Below are 17,964 nucleotides of genomic sequence, written 5' to 3'. Positions count from 1 at the left end.
GCTCTCTCTAACTCTCTTTCTTACCAATTTACAGTTTTACACTCACTTTCACTTGTGTGTGTATGTTTGCGTAATCTAAATAAGATGATGAATACATGGAGGTGAATACCACAACAAAAGGAAGTTGATTATTTGGTCCAAGGGAAGAGCTTGTGACATAAAATCATATCATATGCCTTTATGCCCATGCAAGGTAGGATCTTTTCAAATTTAGAAATGGTAGATTTATGAAATGTACATGTTATTGTTGCATTATTGCTTTGTAACTATGTCTTGTATTACATATTTAGATTTAAATGTTATTTGTGTATATATTGTAATATGTAAATTAGTCTTACTTTATAATTTTATGGCCCCGATATAGGCTTTCCTATCCTATGTTTTCTTTATGTATATATCAACTATCAAGTACCCTCTATTGTTATATATCTATGTATTTTTCCCATTCGCTTTTATTCACAGGTTTTGTTCACGGTTATTGTTCTTATGATCTTGTTCAACCTGATTACTGATCACCGTTGTCGCTTCCTTTGTGATCTCATGTTGGTGTATATTGCATGCAAGAAATGATAACGTTTTCTAATAACAAACCAATCACAATTCACAAAATCTTAGATGATATGGAGCTCATCTTTGTAACTTGGAGCGGGCCAAGTGGTGCTCCCTCAACCTTGTTTCTATTTAGTTGTAATCGTTTTGACTTTCTAACACATTGTTAATTTCTTTTTTTAATATAAATTGTCGAAAAGTAAGAATTCCAAGACTAATAACATACTCCTAAATGTTATTTTTATCAGAATTTGCTAAATTTAAATTTGGTAATATGTTCATATTAAAAAATAAAAAGGTAAATAAATTTCCAATATTTAGTATTTGGTGTGGGGATTTTAATAAGATTAAAATAGAATCTCATTTTCCGGCATTGTTGAATTCCTAATCATTTAAATAAAAAATCCCAGCCTTGTTATGTAAAAAACTTATTGTTTTTTTTTCAAAATAACTTAAAACTAATTTTTAATAAGCAAAATATATATATATTTTTTAAGTAATAGTTACTACTTTAATAAAAAGAATAATTATTTTATGAGAGAATTAATATAAAATGTATTGTACTTTTTTTAAATAAGATATCTATATAGATGGAAAAACAAATCTCAAATTTATTGAAATGTACATTAAACAAATATATTTTAAAAGATTGGTGAAATATTTGACGCGGGTTTACGAATTTCATCCGGTTCCCGCACATCAGAGGTATAGTCTCATTGCAGTTGAGAAGTCGACCTTGGACCCCACCTTACACGTGAGCTTATATGTTGTTAAAAGAAATAAATTATTCCTTAATTAAAAAAAAGTTGTTGCTCAAGCAAATAAAATTGAGTTCAGACCCCATAAGATACCAAGTAAGGCCGATTGCAGGATGAAGCGCACAAGAATCAGACCCCATTATTACTCTACCGCCTCAGCTTCAGCCCACAATTTCACTCAAAGAATTCAGCATCTTAAAAACACTTCTGGAGCGACTAAAGTTGATGAAGCCCACCAACTGTTCGCCGAAATGCTTCAAAGAAAACCTCCACCTCCCATCATCCAATTTAATAAACTGATTGTTATTATTATTGTAAGTATGAAACAATATTTCACTGCACTTACACTCTTTAAGCAAATGCAGTTAATGGGCATTCCTGCTAATATCTATACAATCAGCATCGCTATCAACTGCCTTTGCCGCCTGAATCGGGTTGCTTACGGTTTCGCCTTCTTGGCCACCATCTTCAAGCAGGGTCATCCACCTGCTGTGGCCACCTATAATACTCTCATAAATGGGCTTGCTCTCGCTGATCGGGTGTCTGAGGCTGTTGGGTCATTCAAGAAACTTATTAGACATAAACTTTGTGAGCCAAATCAGATTATGTATGGAATCATTATTAATGGGCTCTGTAAAGGAGGTCACACTAGCAAAGCGCTTGAATTGCTGAGGTTCATGGAGTCGGGCTCTTGTAAACCACGTGTAACTCATTACAACACGATCATTGACAGCCTTTGCAAAGACAAAATGGTTGATCGTGCGTTAGAACTATCTGTCAAAATGACCAAGAAGGGTGTACGTGCAGATGCATTCACTTACAACTCTTTGCTTCAGGGTTTATGTAACTTTGGTCGAGAGACGGAAGCTGCAAAAATGCTGATGGATATGGAGGAGGAAGGAGTATCTCCAGGAGTGGTTACCTTTACTATCTTGGTGAACTCCTTTTGCAAGCAAGGATCTGTAAAAGACGCAGAGCTTGCTGTACAAGCAATGGTACGAAGAGGACTGCATCCAGATGTAATAACTTATAATGCACTAATCGATGGATATTGTTTTTGTGGTGAATTAAAGGAAGCGGAGAAAGTTCTTGGTCGCATGATGGAGAGGAGTATTGTGCCCGACATGATCACAAATAGCAGCCTGATAAATGGATACTGTAAGAAGAAGAGATTCAACAGGGCTATGAATCTTTTTCGAGAAATCCAAAACAAGGGTTTGATTCTGGATGTTATTACTTACAATACGATGTTACAAGGTTTGTTTAAATCCGGGAATCATACAGAGGCTAGAGAACTGTTTTACAAGATGCATGCAAAGGGTCAGGCTCCCGATATAGGCACCTATCGTATCTTGTTGCATGGAATGTGCAAAAACTCTCAGTGTGCTGATGCGTTGACTCTCTTCTGGTCGCTGGAAAGCAAAGAATTGACGAAAGATGTAATCTTGTATGATATATTGATTGATGGTTGTAGCAAATGTGGGAAGACTAACTTGGCTATGGATCTGTTTGATTAACTTTTATTAAAAGGATTGAAACCAACTGTTAGGACATATACAATGATGATAAGCATGTTTTGCCAAGAAGGATTGCTGGTTAAAGGTAAAGAAATGCTAAGAAAGATAGAAGAGAATTGTTGTTTGCCAAATCGCATCATGTACAGTGTCATTGTTCAAGAACTGTTGAAGAAAAACGAGTGTCAAGAGGCAGAGAATTTTCTGGAAGAAATGATTAATCGAGGTTTTATGCCTGATCATGCTACTTTTGAGAAAATACTACTCGGGATCCCAGACACAGGAAAAGATTCCCATATGCGAACTATCCTTCAAAAGCTAACAAGTGTAGAAAGAAAAGATGACTCAATAGTCAATACCTAATTAAACATCTCGGTCTGTTTCCTGAACTTCCAATTTAGGTGTTCGCTTTCTTGTCTGTTTAAGTTGCATAGTACATGATTATGATAATTTGTTGACTGATTTATGTTGTTTAAAAGTATAATTATATATACCTCCACATTTAGGATGGTTTTCTTGATATTAATTTCACTTCTAATGATTTAGGAAATCACATGTAGCAATCATGTCATTAGATTAAATTGACTTATTCTTGATAGTTCAATGGTTTATGTCGATGCATGTATCAACCTGCTGAATTTGCCATCCTTCTTTTTCATGGTCATCAAATCTCCTTGCTTGTTTGCCCTTTTCTTATAAATGTTTTCAAGATAATGAAAGAAATTGTCATATTCAGATGATATGTTGCAGTGCATAACATTCTTTTATGAAAACTTACATTTTAGTTGCTGGTTTCTTATTGTTTGATTTGAATAACTAGAGCTGTTTGATATGTAAAACTTGGCTGGATATTTGAATAAGTGCATGTGTAATGCTCTTCGTTTTTGGGCAAAAGTTTGTTGATTTAGATCTCGAAGACATCTAAATAGATGAAACAAATGTACATTAGTATTGCATTCACCAACTTAAAATGAACTGTTGATCCTGTAAGCATTGGACCAACATGAAGCAATAAAGTTAAAAAAACAATAAAACCAACATGTCAGGTTCCTCCATTGTGTTGATTGCCACCTTCAATGGTCAGGTTTTCGGTTATAATAATAATAATAATACTAATTTCATGCATATTTGAAATTAAGTGCACTGTTATAATAAATAATAATAATTTCATGCGTATTTGAAATTATGTGTACTGTTGGAACATAAAGAATTCACACTTTGAGTCTACAAATATAAGTGTTTTGGCATCTTTAGTATAATTGTCCAAATTTCAAAAAAATCGCTAACTTGTGGTTTACTTCTAGGATTTTCATCCAAATAGAGTTTCAATAGCAAGTACCGGGTTGAATTATAAATTTAAATTCATGATAGGCTCTTCATGTAGAGGCGGGTGACATAGTTGTATCTGTTACAGATGGACTTTTTGACTATATATATGATAGAGATACATGATTGTCTCCAAGTCATTGCAAGCTGGGATGAAACCTCAGGTAAGCATTTAAGAAATAGCATCAAATATTTGAAAACGTATTAATTAATGAGACTAAGCGTCAATAGTTTTCAATATTCCTTTACATTTAGGAAATTGCTAGGATATTGGCAACAAGAGCACAAGAAGTTGGGAAGTCTGCATTTGTAAGAAGTCCATTCTCAGATGCTGCTCAGGCTGCCGGATACACTGGATATGCTGGAGGCTAGCCCAACAATTTGACGGTGATTGTCTCTTTGGTTGAAAGCACATCCAACCTTCTTGCATTATAATGCCAACTGCTTTTTCTATGTTACAAATACAGTTAAGGTACATCCTCTGCTCTCTCTTTCTTACCAGTTTATCCATTTTGCTGGTCAATATTGGTACTGGTCAAGATGCGTTTTTGGTACAGGTCGGGTCGGTTGGCCCAAACACTTTTGTCCAGTGTTTTTCTTTTATAAATGAGTAAATGTGTCAAATATGTTAATTAAAATACGTTAATTACTATCTATTAGTTATGTTCATACTTGTCTTGAATCTTGATTTTAAAAGTTAGTCATTTAATTAAAAACTTTATAATTGAGAAGATTAAAAGTGAACACAAAACTGAACGGTAGCGATGTTTACATCATTTTTAGTTAGTTTTTTGTATTTAACTTCTCGTGTTATCCATTAATGAAAAGTATGAAGAGCACACAGCTTTTACACCCATATCTAAATAGGAATTTGGAATAGATATATGGATTTAAACATGAGATGTGTATGATATGACATCACTTTCACTTGGGTTTAAATTGTTTCTTTATTTTTGTGTGTATGTGTAGTCTAAATAAGATGATGAATATTACAACAAAAGGAAGTTGATTAGTTGGTCCAAGGGAAGAGCTTGTAACATAAAATCATATCATATGCCTTTTATGTCCATGCAAGGTAGGATCTTTTCAAATTTAGAAATGGTGGATTAATGAAATGTACATGTTATTGTTGCATTACTGCTATGTCTTGAATTATATATCATATATTTATAGTTAAATGTTATTTGTATATATCTATATTTTACATTATAATAATAAAGATAGGCACCCTTTCACCTCTCTACCTTCTCTCTGTGAGACGCCGTTATTAATTGCAATTGAATTGCTCCTGCGTAATCTCGATTTCTCTGGCATGCGTTGGTCTTTATTATTATATGGCACCTTGTAAATCCACTTTCCTTTTTGGCTGCGCTTCCCCGTGAAACTTGAATCTAGTACCGAAGTTCTTGAAGTCCATTTTGTTTATAGAGGCCTGGCACACCTAGATATACCGTTGGGTTGTAATCAGATTAGGAATCTATCTTACTGAAACTGCTTAAATTGGAACAATGAAGCCCGAACTGATTTGGAACCCAAACTAGAACCAGCCGATCATTTTCCCTGTAAAAAGTCAGTTCCTCCAAAAAATAAAGCCTAACTTTTGTTGACTCAAACTGAAAACGGTGTGAACTCGAACAGGTTTGGAAAGAAAAAACCATAATGTACACCTCTGGCCTCTAGGTCAAATAAGTCCATGGTCGGCCCTAGGGTAGTGCGAGCCAGTTAACGGACCAAGGACCGTAATTTTCGAAGGGTAAATTTTTTTTATATTTGTATTTTAATTTGTTTTCTTAAATTGGTATGGATCTCATGATCCAAAATTTTCTTTTATTCGTAATCTATTTAAGCTATTTGTCCCAAACGAAAAAAAGAATTAAAAGCAAATAACTTTTTAGGGCCTATAGGTCTTTTTAATTTGGCTTGGTCGGGGTATTTAAATTTTAAATCCTTAGGACCGGCCCTCTAAATAACTTCTCTTTTTTATGCAAATACAGCTTCTCTTTTTTAATTTGTTTAGTTGAAGTGTTGAACTTGAACCTTTGGGCCGTATGGCACATGCTACTATGCTAGTTTGTCAACGAGATGGTGATGGACTAAAGTCTAAAGGCCCTCCTAGGCCTAGACTCCTACATGCATCACACTATCACAGGCATTGCACCACCACCAAATACATATATTTCATCACATTATTCATTATCGTTCTCATTTATTTACATGTAAGAACTTTTACTTTTTTTAGCACTTTGATTCTAATATATTTGTTCTTCAATTTATTTACTTTTTTTATTAACTTTTCATAATTATTTTTATCATCACTATCACTATCATCATTAACGCCTAGAAATGGACGGGGATCACCAAAATAATCTATTTGTACAATAACATCAACGTTTCAAAGTACAATGCCACCACCATTACAACCATCAATTTTTGACAAACACGAGCAACATAACCTAAATAAACTTAGAAAATCATTAACGCAAAAATTCCAAAAATAGAAACAACTAGGAACATAAGCCGCGTCACATGCATTGCGCTTGGTGTCCATGTCCACAAGATGGTCTTCAAGACTCTTTGAAGCCTATCATAGATCTTCTCAACCAGAGCAATATGTTGGCTGATATATGCAACTCGGTTTGTGAAAAGGGCCATGAGCTTGCTTTAGAGCTTTACAGCCTTCTCATATGAAGAAGTCATCGATTGGCTCACTATTAGTTAGAATTATAACTAGAATGCTCAACTTATATACTATTTTAATTTCAAGTTCTCACTCATTTCATTTACACTTCCGTAGCTTTGAAAATTTCAAACACGCAACTTTGAGAACCGATATTTCATTTATCTTAGCTTCTTTTTGCACACATTTTAGTATCTTACGAAGATCTCATATAGGAGAACGCATGCGCAAATATCATTTTTATAACCCGTATATAATTATAACTATTTGCTTTTAATGTTAGTCAAAAACTCAATGTTTTCCCTTTTAGAATTCACATTTTGATACTTTATTTAAATACATATAGCCATATAGCGCATTCTACAAAGTCAATTCTGAACAGGAAACTATAAGAACCGATTAAGCACTTGTGTGTAATGCATTATAGATAATCATATGCCACATTTAAAACAATATGTATGTTATAAGTATTGATACGATTCTTATAATATTTCTGTTTAGAATTGGATATTGTCAAAGAATGTGTTTTTATACCACCATATATTTGAATTATGATCAAGTAGCCTGACTCAATTATGTTCTTATCGGAAGATGAAAATTAATAATAGATAAAATTAAAAGTCGTGAAGTTGATGGTGGTCCTGTCAACAAAATTAATAAATAAATTTTCCCATCAACAAATCATGCTTTTCACTTTCTTCTCTCTTTTCCGGGTATGCCACGGATATTGGATAATATCCACTACCACACCAATCATTTTAGTACTAAATATTAAAGAAAACGGCACACCCCCAAATAGTTCAAGTGTTTATTTTTAATATTAAAGTTAAATTATATATTACATAAGGGTTTTAAAAGGTTCATACATTTTTTTATTGGAGTTGAATCTCACACAAAAGTGTATAAACCCGGTTTTTGAACTTCACTGGTGAAAATTACTGATTTCGACACGGTATATTGATTCATACGTTTACAAAACAAAACTAATAAATTTTTAGATAATCAAATTGGGTAACTTATTGTACTTAGGATTAGTAATGTTGAGGAAGGGAATCCAAAATTTTTATATATATATTAATCCACGTATATGTATTAAGTTTATTAAATATTAAAATCCTTCTACTTTGGTCAAAAGTCAAAAAATGTATCAAACTTGACCTAATAAGTCAAGCCAAAAATTAAGGCTAATTAGACAGGGTGTAATGGGGCAATAAAATGTAGTTGTTTGGGCGATGCTCGGCAGCAGCAACCCCCCCCCCTCCGGCGATATGTGGGGCGACAAAGGGGGGGGGGGGCGACAAATCCATGTCGTCTGTGTGTATGTGTGTGTTTGTTGGAAATAATAATAAAAAATAAAACGGGGGCTACAACCCTATGACACCCTTAAAATGAAAATTGTCCGCTACTGACGTGACGCCACTACGCATAGTTAAACTGAACCTTGCCATGCGTCGGGTTTACAAACATCCGTTATTACTTTTAATAAATAAAAGTATCACTTTCTAATACACCAAAACATTCAACCTGCTTAATTTTTGGAAAAGAAAATACTCATATTACATTAGCGATGAAATGTAACAACTAATTTATGATAGTGAGAGATGAAAGATTATTATTTTTATGAAATGAAAAAAAAGTTTACAATTAAATGCAAATTAGTTAATTGTTAAGAGTCTAAAATGCAAATTCATAACCGGTAAGAAGAAAGATTATGATGCAGAGAGGAGAGAATCAATTTTTAAAAAAAAATGTGCACAAGCATATTTATGTGAATGGAAGGAAGGAGAGTGCAATTTATGAATGCGTTTGAAGATTTAAGAAGGCCAATGTAAATTGCATCTAAATAAATTTGTTTTTTTTACCGTAAGTTACGATACTCCTAATACAACCTTTACTTGGGTTAGAACTCATAACCTCTTACTAAATGTAACAACTTCTATCAAATGAGCTAGCTCCACATTAGTAATAAATTCTGTTCTAAAACCAGGTGTTAAATAATTAAAGGTGCTCTAATTATAATTCCAACTCCCAAGTTGTGAAGACAGCTAGGGCCATGGTGGGCTATTAGCATTTAGCAGCATGCAAAGTTTGGGATAAAAGGGTTGCTTTCATGACAAGTTAGCCGATACAATTTCAATACCTAATGATGGTAGCTGTTTCTTCACTAACGCGCAAATAGACAAAATCAATTACAACCACCTCCAAACCTACAAAAATCACATTTTATTTAATTTATATTTTCACAAGGTACAAATTTAAAAACATTAAAATTACATAATACTACGACTAATTATTAGATGTATAAGATATTATGCAGAGATTTAAGAAAAAAATATTCCTAAAAGTTTAAAATAGCAGTTCTAGCACTTTAGCATTGTTTTTTAACTGATCGATTACTTAGTTTTTAATTATGTTTAATTTTGTTTATTTTAGAAATACATAAAAGTTTTCGATTAACAACTTAATATCTTTTCAATCCCAACATGGTATTGGACAAGTAAAGAGTCTCAAACATAGCTCATATGTTGTGCAATGTAGCTAACTTTAGCACTCGCAAAAGAGAACATCACACTCCACATACCTCATATGTTCCACCTTTTGTAAATCGATAAAGAAACGTTTGCACAATCACAAAACTCATGCCACACAATGGGCAGGGCCAGCCTAACCCTTTTGAAAGGCTAAAATGAAACGAGAATTCAAGACCATTTTCAAATTTTATTGTTACAAAACTAAATAGCTAACCACAGATATTTTTGTTTTTTCAAATAGCTTAAGAGTCATTTTCATCACATAGTATGTTTTTTTGTCTAACTTTGATCTAGTTTTCATCATTTAATATGTTTTCGGCTAACTTTGGTCTAAATTGGAGGTCCCGTCGCACCGACAATGGAAGCAAATACTTTGTGTCATAGGGATTAGGGCATGCTTTTGAGTGGGTGTGTAGAGAATACATATATAATTCGGCCTTTTGTTTCGGTACTTTTGTTGATGAATCTTCACGTTTTCTATGGTTTGAGGAAATTATTCCAAATAGTATAACATCATGATATTGACAACCCAACAAAATTAAGATCATCATGTTTATTTGATATCGATTTTATTTCTTAATTATTAATTAGTTAGTTGATGATGATGCATCAAATCAATATATACACACACACTCGCACTACGTATGTATACATAAATGATTAAAAGAACTAACCGACCATAGTTTCCTTAAAAATATTGTTTGCGACGTATAATTTACCATAATGATTTGACTGAAACATTTTTTCTCTTTTATTTATGTGACATACATTGGATGTGAAATGACGATCAAGACATTGCCAGTTAGTTGATGGTTTCATGGTATTTATGCATATATAGCAATTGATCATTGATGATGTTCTCTTATGTTTATTTCATTTTCCATTTATTTTATTTTAATGTACGTTAAATGATTCTATTTAATACCAATGTTGTTAAATGCACCCTTTATTATGGGTGTGTGTAGGACAAAACATGAATAATTGGCACACCCTAAACTAGTTTACATCTATTAATATCTCCTTAAATCACTGATCATCATATCTCCCTTTCAACGATAACCCTAGTTATCCTACCCGTCATTTCATTACTTGGACATGCCAACTACGTACCATAATCGTTGGCAAATCAATGTACTTTGTAGACATTACAACAAGGAAAAGTTGTAGCTTTTAAAACCGTATGATACCTCGTATGATACCTTGATATGATATTTTTTAACTCGGGTTAAACATAATCTAAAGTAGTGTTTTACGCTAAAACCAATCAACAATATACGAAGCAAATGAAAAACTAAAATATTAATAATTTACAAAAAAAAAAACAAACACTACATCAATTTAATTTATATTAAAATAAAGGACAAGCAAACAATGAATTTAAAAATTCCTAACTTTCACCCTTTAGCAGGGAACATTCTCAACTACTAAATGCTACCTACCAATCCATCATTCACAACTTTCATCTCAAACTAACGGGAGTTAGCATTCTCAACTGCCAACTCCGTTAGTTTTATTTTATTTTATTTTTTGCCGACATGACATTTTTTTACTTATGTGACATGCTTATGTGGCATTTCTTTACTTGAGAGTGTTTCCAGCCAAAGGGTAAAAATTGAGAATATTTAATTCTAAAACCTTTATATTTAATGATAATTCGCCTTTTTGGTTTACTAAGGTGGGAAGGGACACTCATAAGTATTACCCATGCATCGGTCAATCCTCTGCTACCACCTCATTTCTATCCTTAATTACCCACAAATCATAAAATTACTAGCAGCACATATTCACAAGTACCCTAGAACTTTATTAATTCATTTAATTCTTCAATGGTCAATAATGAATTAATTTTGTGTGACAAATTTTGTTATATGGAATGAAGCCATACACCTTACCCACATAGGATGGGGTGGTGTTACCATGTGGTTTGGAAGCCATACACCCTACCCATATGGGTAGGGGTGTAAATAAGCCGAGCTACTTGAGATCGGCTCGTTAAAAAGCTCGATCGAGCCGAGCTTATTCGAGCCCGAGCTTCACTTATCGAGCTCGAGCCAACTCGCAAGCCTAAACGAGCTTGCCATTTATATAATTTTTTAAAATATATATTTAATAATTATTAATTAATATATATAATCTTATGAAAAAATAAATAAAAGTAACTTAATAATATATATTATTTTATACATAAAATTATAATAGAAAAAAATATATAAAAATAATTATAACTATATAAAAAATAATTGATAAATAGTAAACGAGCCGAGCCCGAGCCGAGCTCGAGCTTGGAAATCTACTCACGAGCCGAGCTCGAGCTTTGAAAATATAGCTCGAAACAAGCCGAGCTTGAGCTCTGTGTAAGTTAAACGAGCCGAGCTCGAGCCTAGTCGAGCTCTGGCTCAGCTCGGCTCGTTTGCACCCTACATATGGGTGCCCCGTCCTCTCTAATGCCATAAACATAAAGAATGTTAGAGCATTCTCAATTCATTCTCCATCTCCATCTCTATAATTACACTAAAACACTATCTTTTCTCTCTCATTTTCAATTAAATCAGGGCCGGCCCATGGGTGTGGCTAGGTGGTCGACCGGCCACAGGCCCGACACCCCGCTAGGCCCGAAAATTCTTTTTTTGAAAAAAATTATATGTATTTTTATTAAAAACAATATGTATATTTGATGTTTAAACACAATTATATAACCACTTGCTTGGTCTAGTGGCAAATGAGTAGTATTCACAATCAAGAAGTTGTGGGCTCTACTCTCACTTGAGACATGTTTAATCCTTTTTTTATACAAAAAATTTTTACACAACCCAATTATAACCAAGTAAGTCCATATAAAAATTAGACTATTTAAACCCAACAAAATACTTCTTTTACTTAAGGCCGAAAATTTTTTTTGCCTTCGGCCCAAAAGTTTTGTTGCTTTCTCGGAGCCGGCCCTGAATTAAATAATACTTTTTTTATAACTTTTATCACAACCACTTTCAAAACACATTAAAAATTATTGAACAATGTGTTTCTCCAAATTTAACCATAAACAGTAATATTTTCTCTCTTACTCTTTTTACAACCACTTTTAACATCTCTAGAAAGTGGAGAACCCCCTCACATAGTTTAAAGAATGAATTATGAATGCTCTTAAAGGAATTTTAGATGCAAATTAGTCTAGTTTTGCTACTCCAATTTTGAATGAAATGATATATGCTGTTAAAAAGAACTTAAATTATTTATTTTTGAACAACCGATAGAGGACTTAGAAAAGAATCAGAATATTGAGCAAAGATAAAGATGACAAAATGGACCAATTTAATCTAATTCCAATCATGCAACGTTTCTTCAGCGTTAATCAAGTCCTTATCCCCCACGTATTTCCCATCCTTATTGTTTACTTCCAATCATGACACCGACTAAAACTTTATTTTCTAATCTTATTATTCTTCTCTTAGGATGCTTTTAATATTTTTGAATTCCATTGATGTTTTGTTGTTATATATATTTTTGAAAGATCAAAACTGCGCCTATACACAAAAAAAGAGTGTTCCTGTCGGTAAAAAGATATTTTAAACACTATATTCGTATTTCAAATTCGAGGGATGTATTATATTTCAGGTGTATCACATATAGCATAACTGATCATCACAAATTAATGTAATACGCCAATACAGACAATCAAATCATGTGGTCAAACTCAGGGCCAGTCCAATCTTTTTGAAGGTTTAAACCTAAACGAGAATTTGAGGCTTTTTTTCAAATTTTATTGTTACAAAGCAAAATAACTAGCCACAAATACGTTTGTTTTTTTAAATAATTTAGGAGTTATTTTTATCATTTAATATGTTTTTTTATCTAACTTTGGTCTAAAATAGAGGACCTATCCAAGTAGGGGGCTTAAATCCTTAGCTTGAATTTGCTTTCCTTAGAGCTGGCCTGGTCAAACCTCCCTAAGACCATGAGGCGTGGTCATGTGAATAAAGGGTGTGAAAAGTGATGCATAAACGTCATGTCACGTCATTTCCATACAATTTCACATCCCATAACTCGTATGGGTGTGGTTTTTAATTAAATTTATATCAAAATGTTTTTAAAATATAAAAAATAAAAGCATAAACAGCAATGAATTTCTTTAAAAAAGTTGTAAGTTATGCTTGAAAAATAGTTGATGTTTTTTTATTTTAACAACAACAAAAAAAGATAAATTGATGTACTTAATTAATTAAAAGGATAAAAGAATTAATTAAAATAATTGTGGACACCCCATGCATTGAAGAACTCCATAGCCTTTTTACATGGCAATTGGCATGGCATTGTGGCACGTGAGCTCACGGCTCATTCCACGTAGTCACACTCCATGACCTAGGTTAGCATGCTCGACAATAGAGCCATAGAGGTGCACAAAATCGGTTTCAAGTTGGATAAGTTAAGACCGGTGTTGACCGAACAAAAAAAGACAAAACCGGACTGGCTCAAACTGGTTTATAAATAAATGCTTTCAATGAATATATTTTGAACCGACTTCAAACAAGTGATTTAGATTGGATTGAGACCAATTTCACTAAATCGGTTTCACTTGATAACCTCAGTACTCAATGAAATCTCCTATAGTCCCAATAACTAGTAGCCGGTATGTATTCAAAACAATTGATGGCACTAGAGATTTTCCAACTAGTTGTCACATGAAGTCTAAAGATTGGTTTATAGATAATGTTGATATATTTTAACCAATTTAAATTAAGCTCTTATAAACTTTAAGATATAAAGCTTCATAAGAGAGAGAGAGAGAAAGAAGGGAACGAATTACCGAAATACAAATATTTTAGGCTCCGGTTATCCACACATTCTTTCACGTTGTGTTCCATAAGATCGTATAACCCCTATACGATCGTATGTAGGGTGTGTGTGACTTTTGAGAGGGTGTACGAATATCATATCCTATATTTTATGATATGTTGCTAATTATTATTACTAGTTTGAGACCCGTGTATTACACGGGGAATTAATAAAAATTATAATATTTAAACATTAAGCAAAATACAATCAATAACACACAACACAATTATCATATATTGTTAATACAATTACAACTTACATTAAAATTACAGGAATTACAAAACAAACATTACGCAACTATTTTACAAATAAGAAAAAATTTCCTTGCACACTACATTAGTGGTTGTATTGGTCATATTACATTGTTTATCAAGAATCAGAATCTTTAGCCCACACATGTTTGTAATTCTTGACAAGGCCTTTAGCCCACGCCTACTTGTAATTCTTGACAATGCGACATATAGCTATCCATGTGAGAACACAGGTTCTTTCAAGTGCAAACCAACCCTAGATAATGATTGACCTTGGCTTTTGTTTATGGTCATCGCAAAACATACTGCAAGGGGAAACTGTCGTCTTTGAAACTTATATGCTATTTTGTTGTTTGTTGGAGTCAGTGGTGATCTATGGATCAAAACTCTATGTCCAATGTTAGTTCCAGCTTCAATAACACGAGTACCTAAAGATATAATTTGTAGTCGAGTACCGTTACATAAGCCTTCTTTCTGGTTAAGATTTCTAAGGAGCATAACAGGAACACCGGTTTGAACCCGATATTACAAAAACCGGTTTGTAATTATAAACCATCGGGTTAGGACCGGTTTGGAGTTTTTTTTAGCTAAAACCGGTTTGAACCCGATATTTTAGAACCGGTTAGAAAAAACAAGTTTCATCCGGTTTAAAACCCGTTTGTAGCTCAAAACTAACTTATAGCTCACATATCATATCCATTTATAACTCATTGACCATTCCATGTAACGCCCCATTGAAAAATAATTTATTGTAAAGGAAAATATGATTGTAATTATAATAATAATATTAACAATTGCTTATGCTACAATAAGAAAGATATTCTGGAACCGGTTAGTCAAAAACAGGTTTAACCCGGTTTAAAACCCGTCTGTCTTTATTCGTCAGCTTCAAAATTAATTTATAGCTCACATATCATATCCATTTATAGCTCATTAACCATTCCATGTAATGCCCGGTTAAAATTTGGAAATCAATTTATTGTAAAGAAAAATAGAAAATATCAATTGGAAATCAATATATGATAATTAGTTACAGCCGTAATGGCAGTATCAATACTAACACTAATCGGATAATATCAATTGACGTAAGTGTTGGTTGGCGTACGTGAAGACCCAAATCTATTGGTAGCATATGGTAAGTAAAAAATTCTTAGTAATGCTTGGTTGACAGTTTCTCAAGGTTATAAAAAAAGATGATAATATGTACAATATGTCAAAACTTCTTTATAAAATATTGGCCTTTAAAGTGTAAAGAGTCGGACGTTCAATGAACTGTTCGGGTTTAAACCGAAAACTGGTTTGTGTACCTCTAGTAACAAATGTGTCAACTACTATTTTAAAAAGGAAGCGGCAAATAGCAAATGTTATTTAATAATTTATTGTTGTTGTATGATAAAGGAAAATAACTTAAAATGAAAAGTGACATACCTTTACACTAAATGTGTCAACGGATGCACCAACAGTAATGGAGTCGAATTCTTGATGCTATTGAATGAATTAAACAAACAAATTTAAGTAAGACTAAATAAATCAAAAAATCAATTGATTTGAAATTGGAAATAATTCTTCATTAAAAAGTGTTGATTGGCCATGGAAAATTTAAAAATATTAATTATTAAAAAAATAATTTGTATTACTAAAAGGACTAGTCTGTTTTTATTTTTATTTTTTTTTACTTTTATTTTTTTAATTATTAATAATTAATTAGTATTATTAAAAAACTAACAATTAGTATTATTAATTAACATTAAAAAGCTAATAAATTTAAATAAAAGTAATTAGAGAACTATTTCAAATGTTTGGTTTCGTTTTTTTTTGAAACGACCAACTAAGTAACGCCAGGTACTCTGTACGCGGCCCCCAATGGCTAAAGGTAGCCCGAGCCGGCCACGAGTCCGGGCGGACGGAGCCCCTAGCGGTCCACCTATTGAGGGATTCCCCGGATAAAACCCGACCCTCATGCCCACCAAACGGCACGACAGCGAAGAGCCAGTAAAACCGGGTGAGATCAGGACTCGAACCCTGGCAAGCCATGGTCATCCCTTATATCTCCCATATAAATTGGTGATAGCGAGCTTTGAACCTCCTACCTCTCACTATTATTAAAATTAATAGTATTATTAATTTTTAAAATTAATTGGTATTATTGATTTCCTATTTTAAAAAAAGATTCATGAGTTACATGTTTGGTTTATTAAATTATATGAACTTTTGATTTGAGTAAGTAGAGGACTGTTTCAAATGTTCAATTGTTTTGTAGTCGAACCGTACGAGCCATTGCTTTATGGTATTAACTCAATTTTTATATTTATTAGTTTTCTAATTTTACTTAATAATACTAATTATTAGCTTTTTAATAATGCTAATTAATTATTAACAATTAAATATTAAAGTAAAAACAGATTAGTCCTTTTAACATACAAATTATTTTTTAATAATTAATTATATTATTTATAAATAATGTCTTTTTAAAACTAAAATAAAAGTAACAAACATATATTAATAAATATAAAAAGAAAAATGGGGCATTGTGCTTGTCAATTAATGGTCAAATCTGTTAGTACATGTACTGTTCACACTTGACATTTGAAATGGCGGATGTCAAGACGACACTTGCCATTTCAAATGGCAAATGTCTTTTTTACACATAGGGGCAAGCTATTTTGGGAAACGTGAATCGTCAGTCAAAGTGGCGGATCAGAAAAGTGACATCCGCCATTTGGAATGGCAGAACACACAATAAAAGTACCACATCCGCCATTTCAAATGGCAGAACACCCAATAGTTATCCATCTCACCCGACACAAACTGACATGACCTATATATAATCTGAGATCCGCAATTTCAAATGATGAATCTCCTATAAACCATTACAACCATTTCTCTCTCCTAAAAACCATTTCACCCTTCTTTAATTTCCTATTTTGAAGAAAAATTCTTGGTTTTACCCAATGCGTTGTTTTGTAACACAATCACTTTTATTAAATAGCATAATACACGTATATTAGGGTGTGTGCGTGTATACATTGGTTTTAAGCTCAAACCGGAGTTTAAAGCCATTTATTTCAGTTTTTCATTCCATTTATGGGTTGGTTTTCAGTATCACAACTGGTTTATGGATGTATGAGACCGAATAAAATTAGCCTAAAACAATGAAACTTTGGTCGAAAATTGATAATTTGGGTCATAAATCTAATAACAAGCATTCAAACCAGCTCTATGTAGTTCAGTTTCATAGTCCAACTCGATTTTGGAGTGAGGCATAACAAAAACCAAACAGCAATTTTTAGTTTTCAAAGAAAACAAACCTATCCATTGATTGTTAGGTCGGGTTAGCTAAATATAGATACTTTTAGTCTATATTAAATATTAATTGATTCAACATGGTTAAAGAACGAAGCTTGCAAGTTATTAAAGAATGAATAGTCAAGGGACCATTGTTTTAACTCCTTCCAACACAAACACAAAATCTTTCACGGGCTGTGTGTCAGTTTCTTGCAAATAAGGCTTCCCACTTGATACCCTCCATCC

General features: G+C 32.8%; 1 protein-coding gene across 1 annotated transcript; it reads left to right on the top strand.

Moving 5' to 3' along the window:
• The first annotated feature begins 1,387 nt into the window (after positions 1–1,387).
• Positions 1,388–2,914, top strand: LOC143635784 (uncharacterized). The gene has a single exon (XM_077103527.1). The coding sequence runs from the start codon at positions 1,421–1,423 to the stop codon at positions 2,822–2,824; it is 1,404 nt and encodes a 467-aa protein (XP_076959642.1). The 5' UTR covers positions 1,388–1,420; the 3' UTR covers positions 2,825–2,914.
• Positions 2,915–17,964: the final 15,050 nt, after the last annotated feature.

This window comes from Bidens hawaiensis, unplaced genomic scaffold, assembly GCF_021521415.1.
Source record: "Bidens hawaiensis isolate Kalapana, Puna unplaced genomic scaffold, B.hawaiensis_p1.1 tig00007719_1, whole genome shotgun sequence".
Taxonomy (NCBI): domain Eukaryota; kingdom Viridiplantae; phylum Streptophyta; class Magnoliopsida; order Asterales; family Asteraceae; genus Bidens; species Bidens hawaiensis.
Note: the sequence above shows the minus strand (reverse complement) of the source record. Positions and strands in the feature narration are given on the sequence as shown.

Excerpts from the sequence above, each read along its gene's own strand:
- LOC143635784 (XM_077103527.1), top strand. The coding sequence starts at position 1,421 with ATGAAGCGCACAAGAATCAGACCCCATTATTACTCTACCGCCTCAGCT.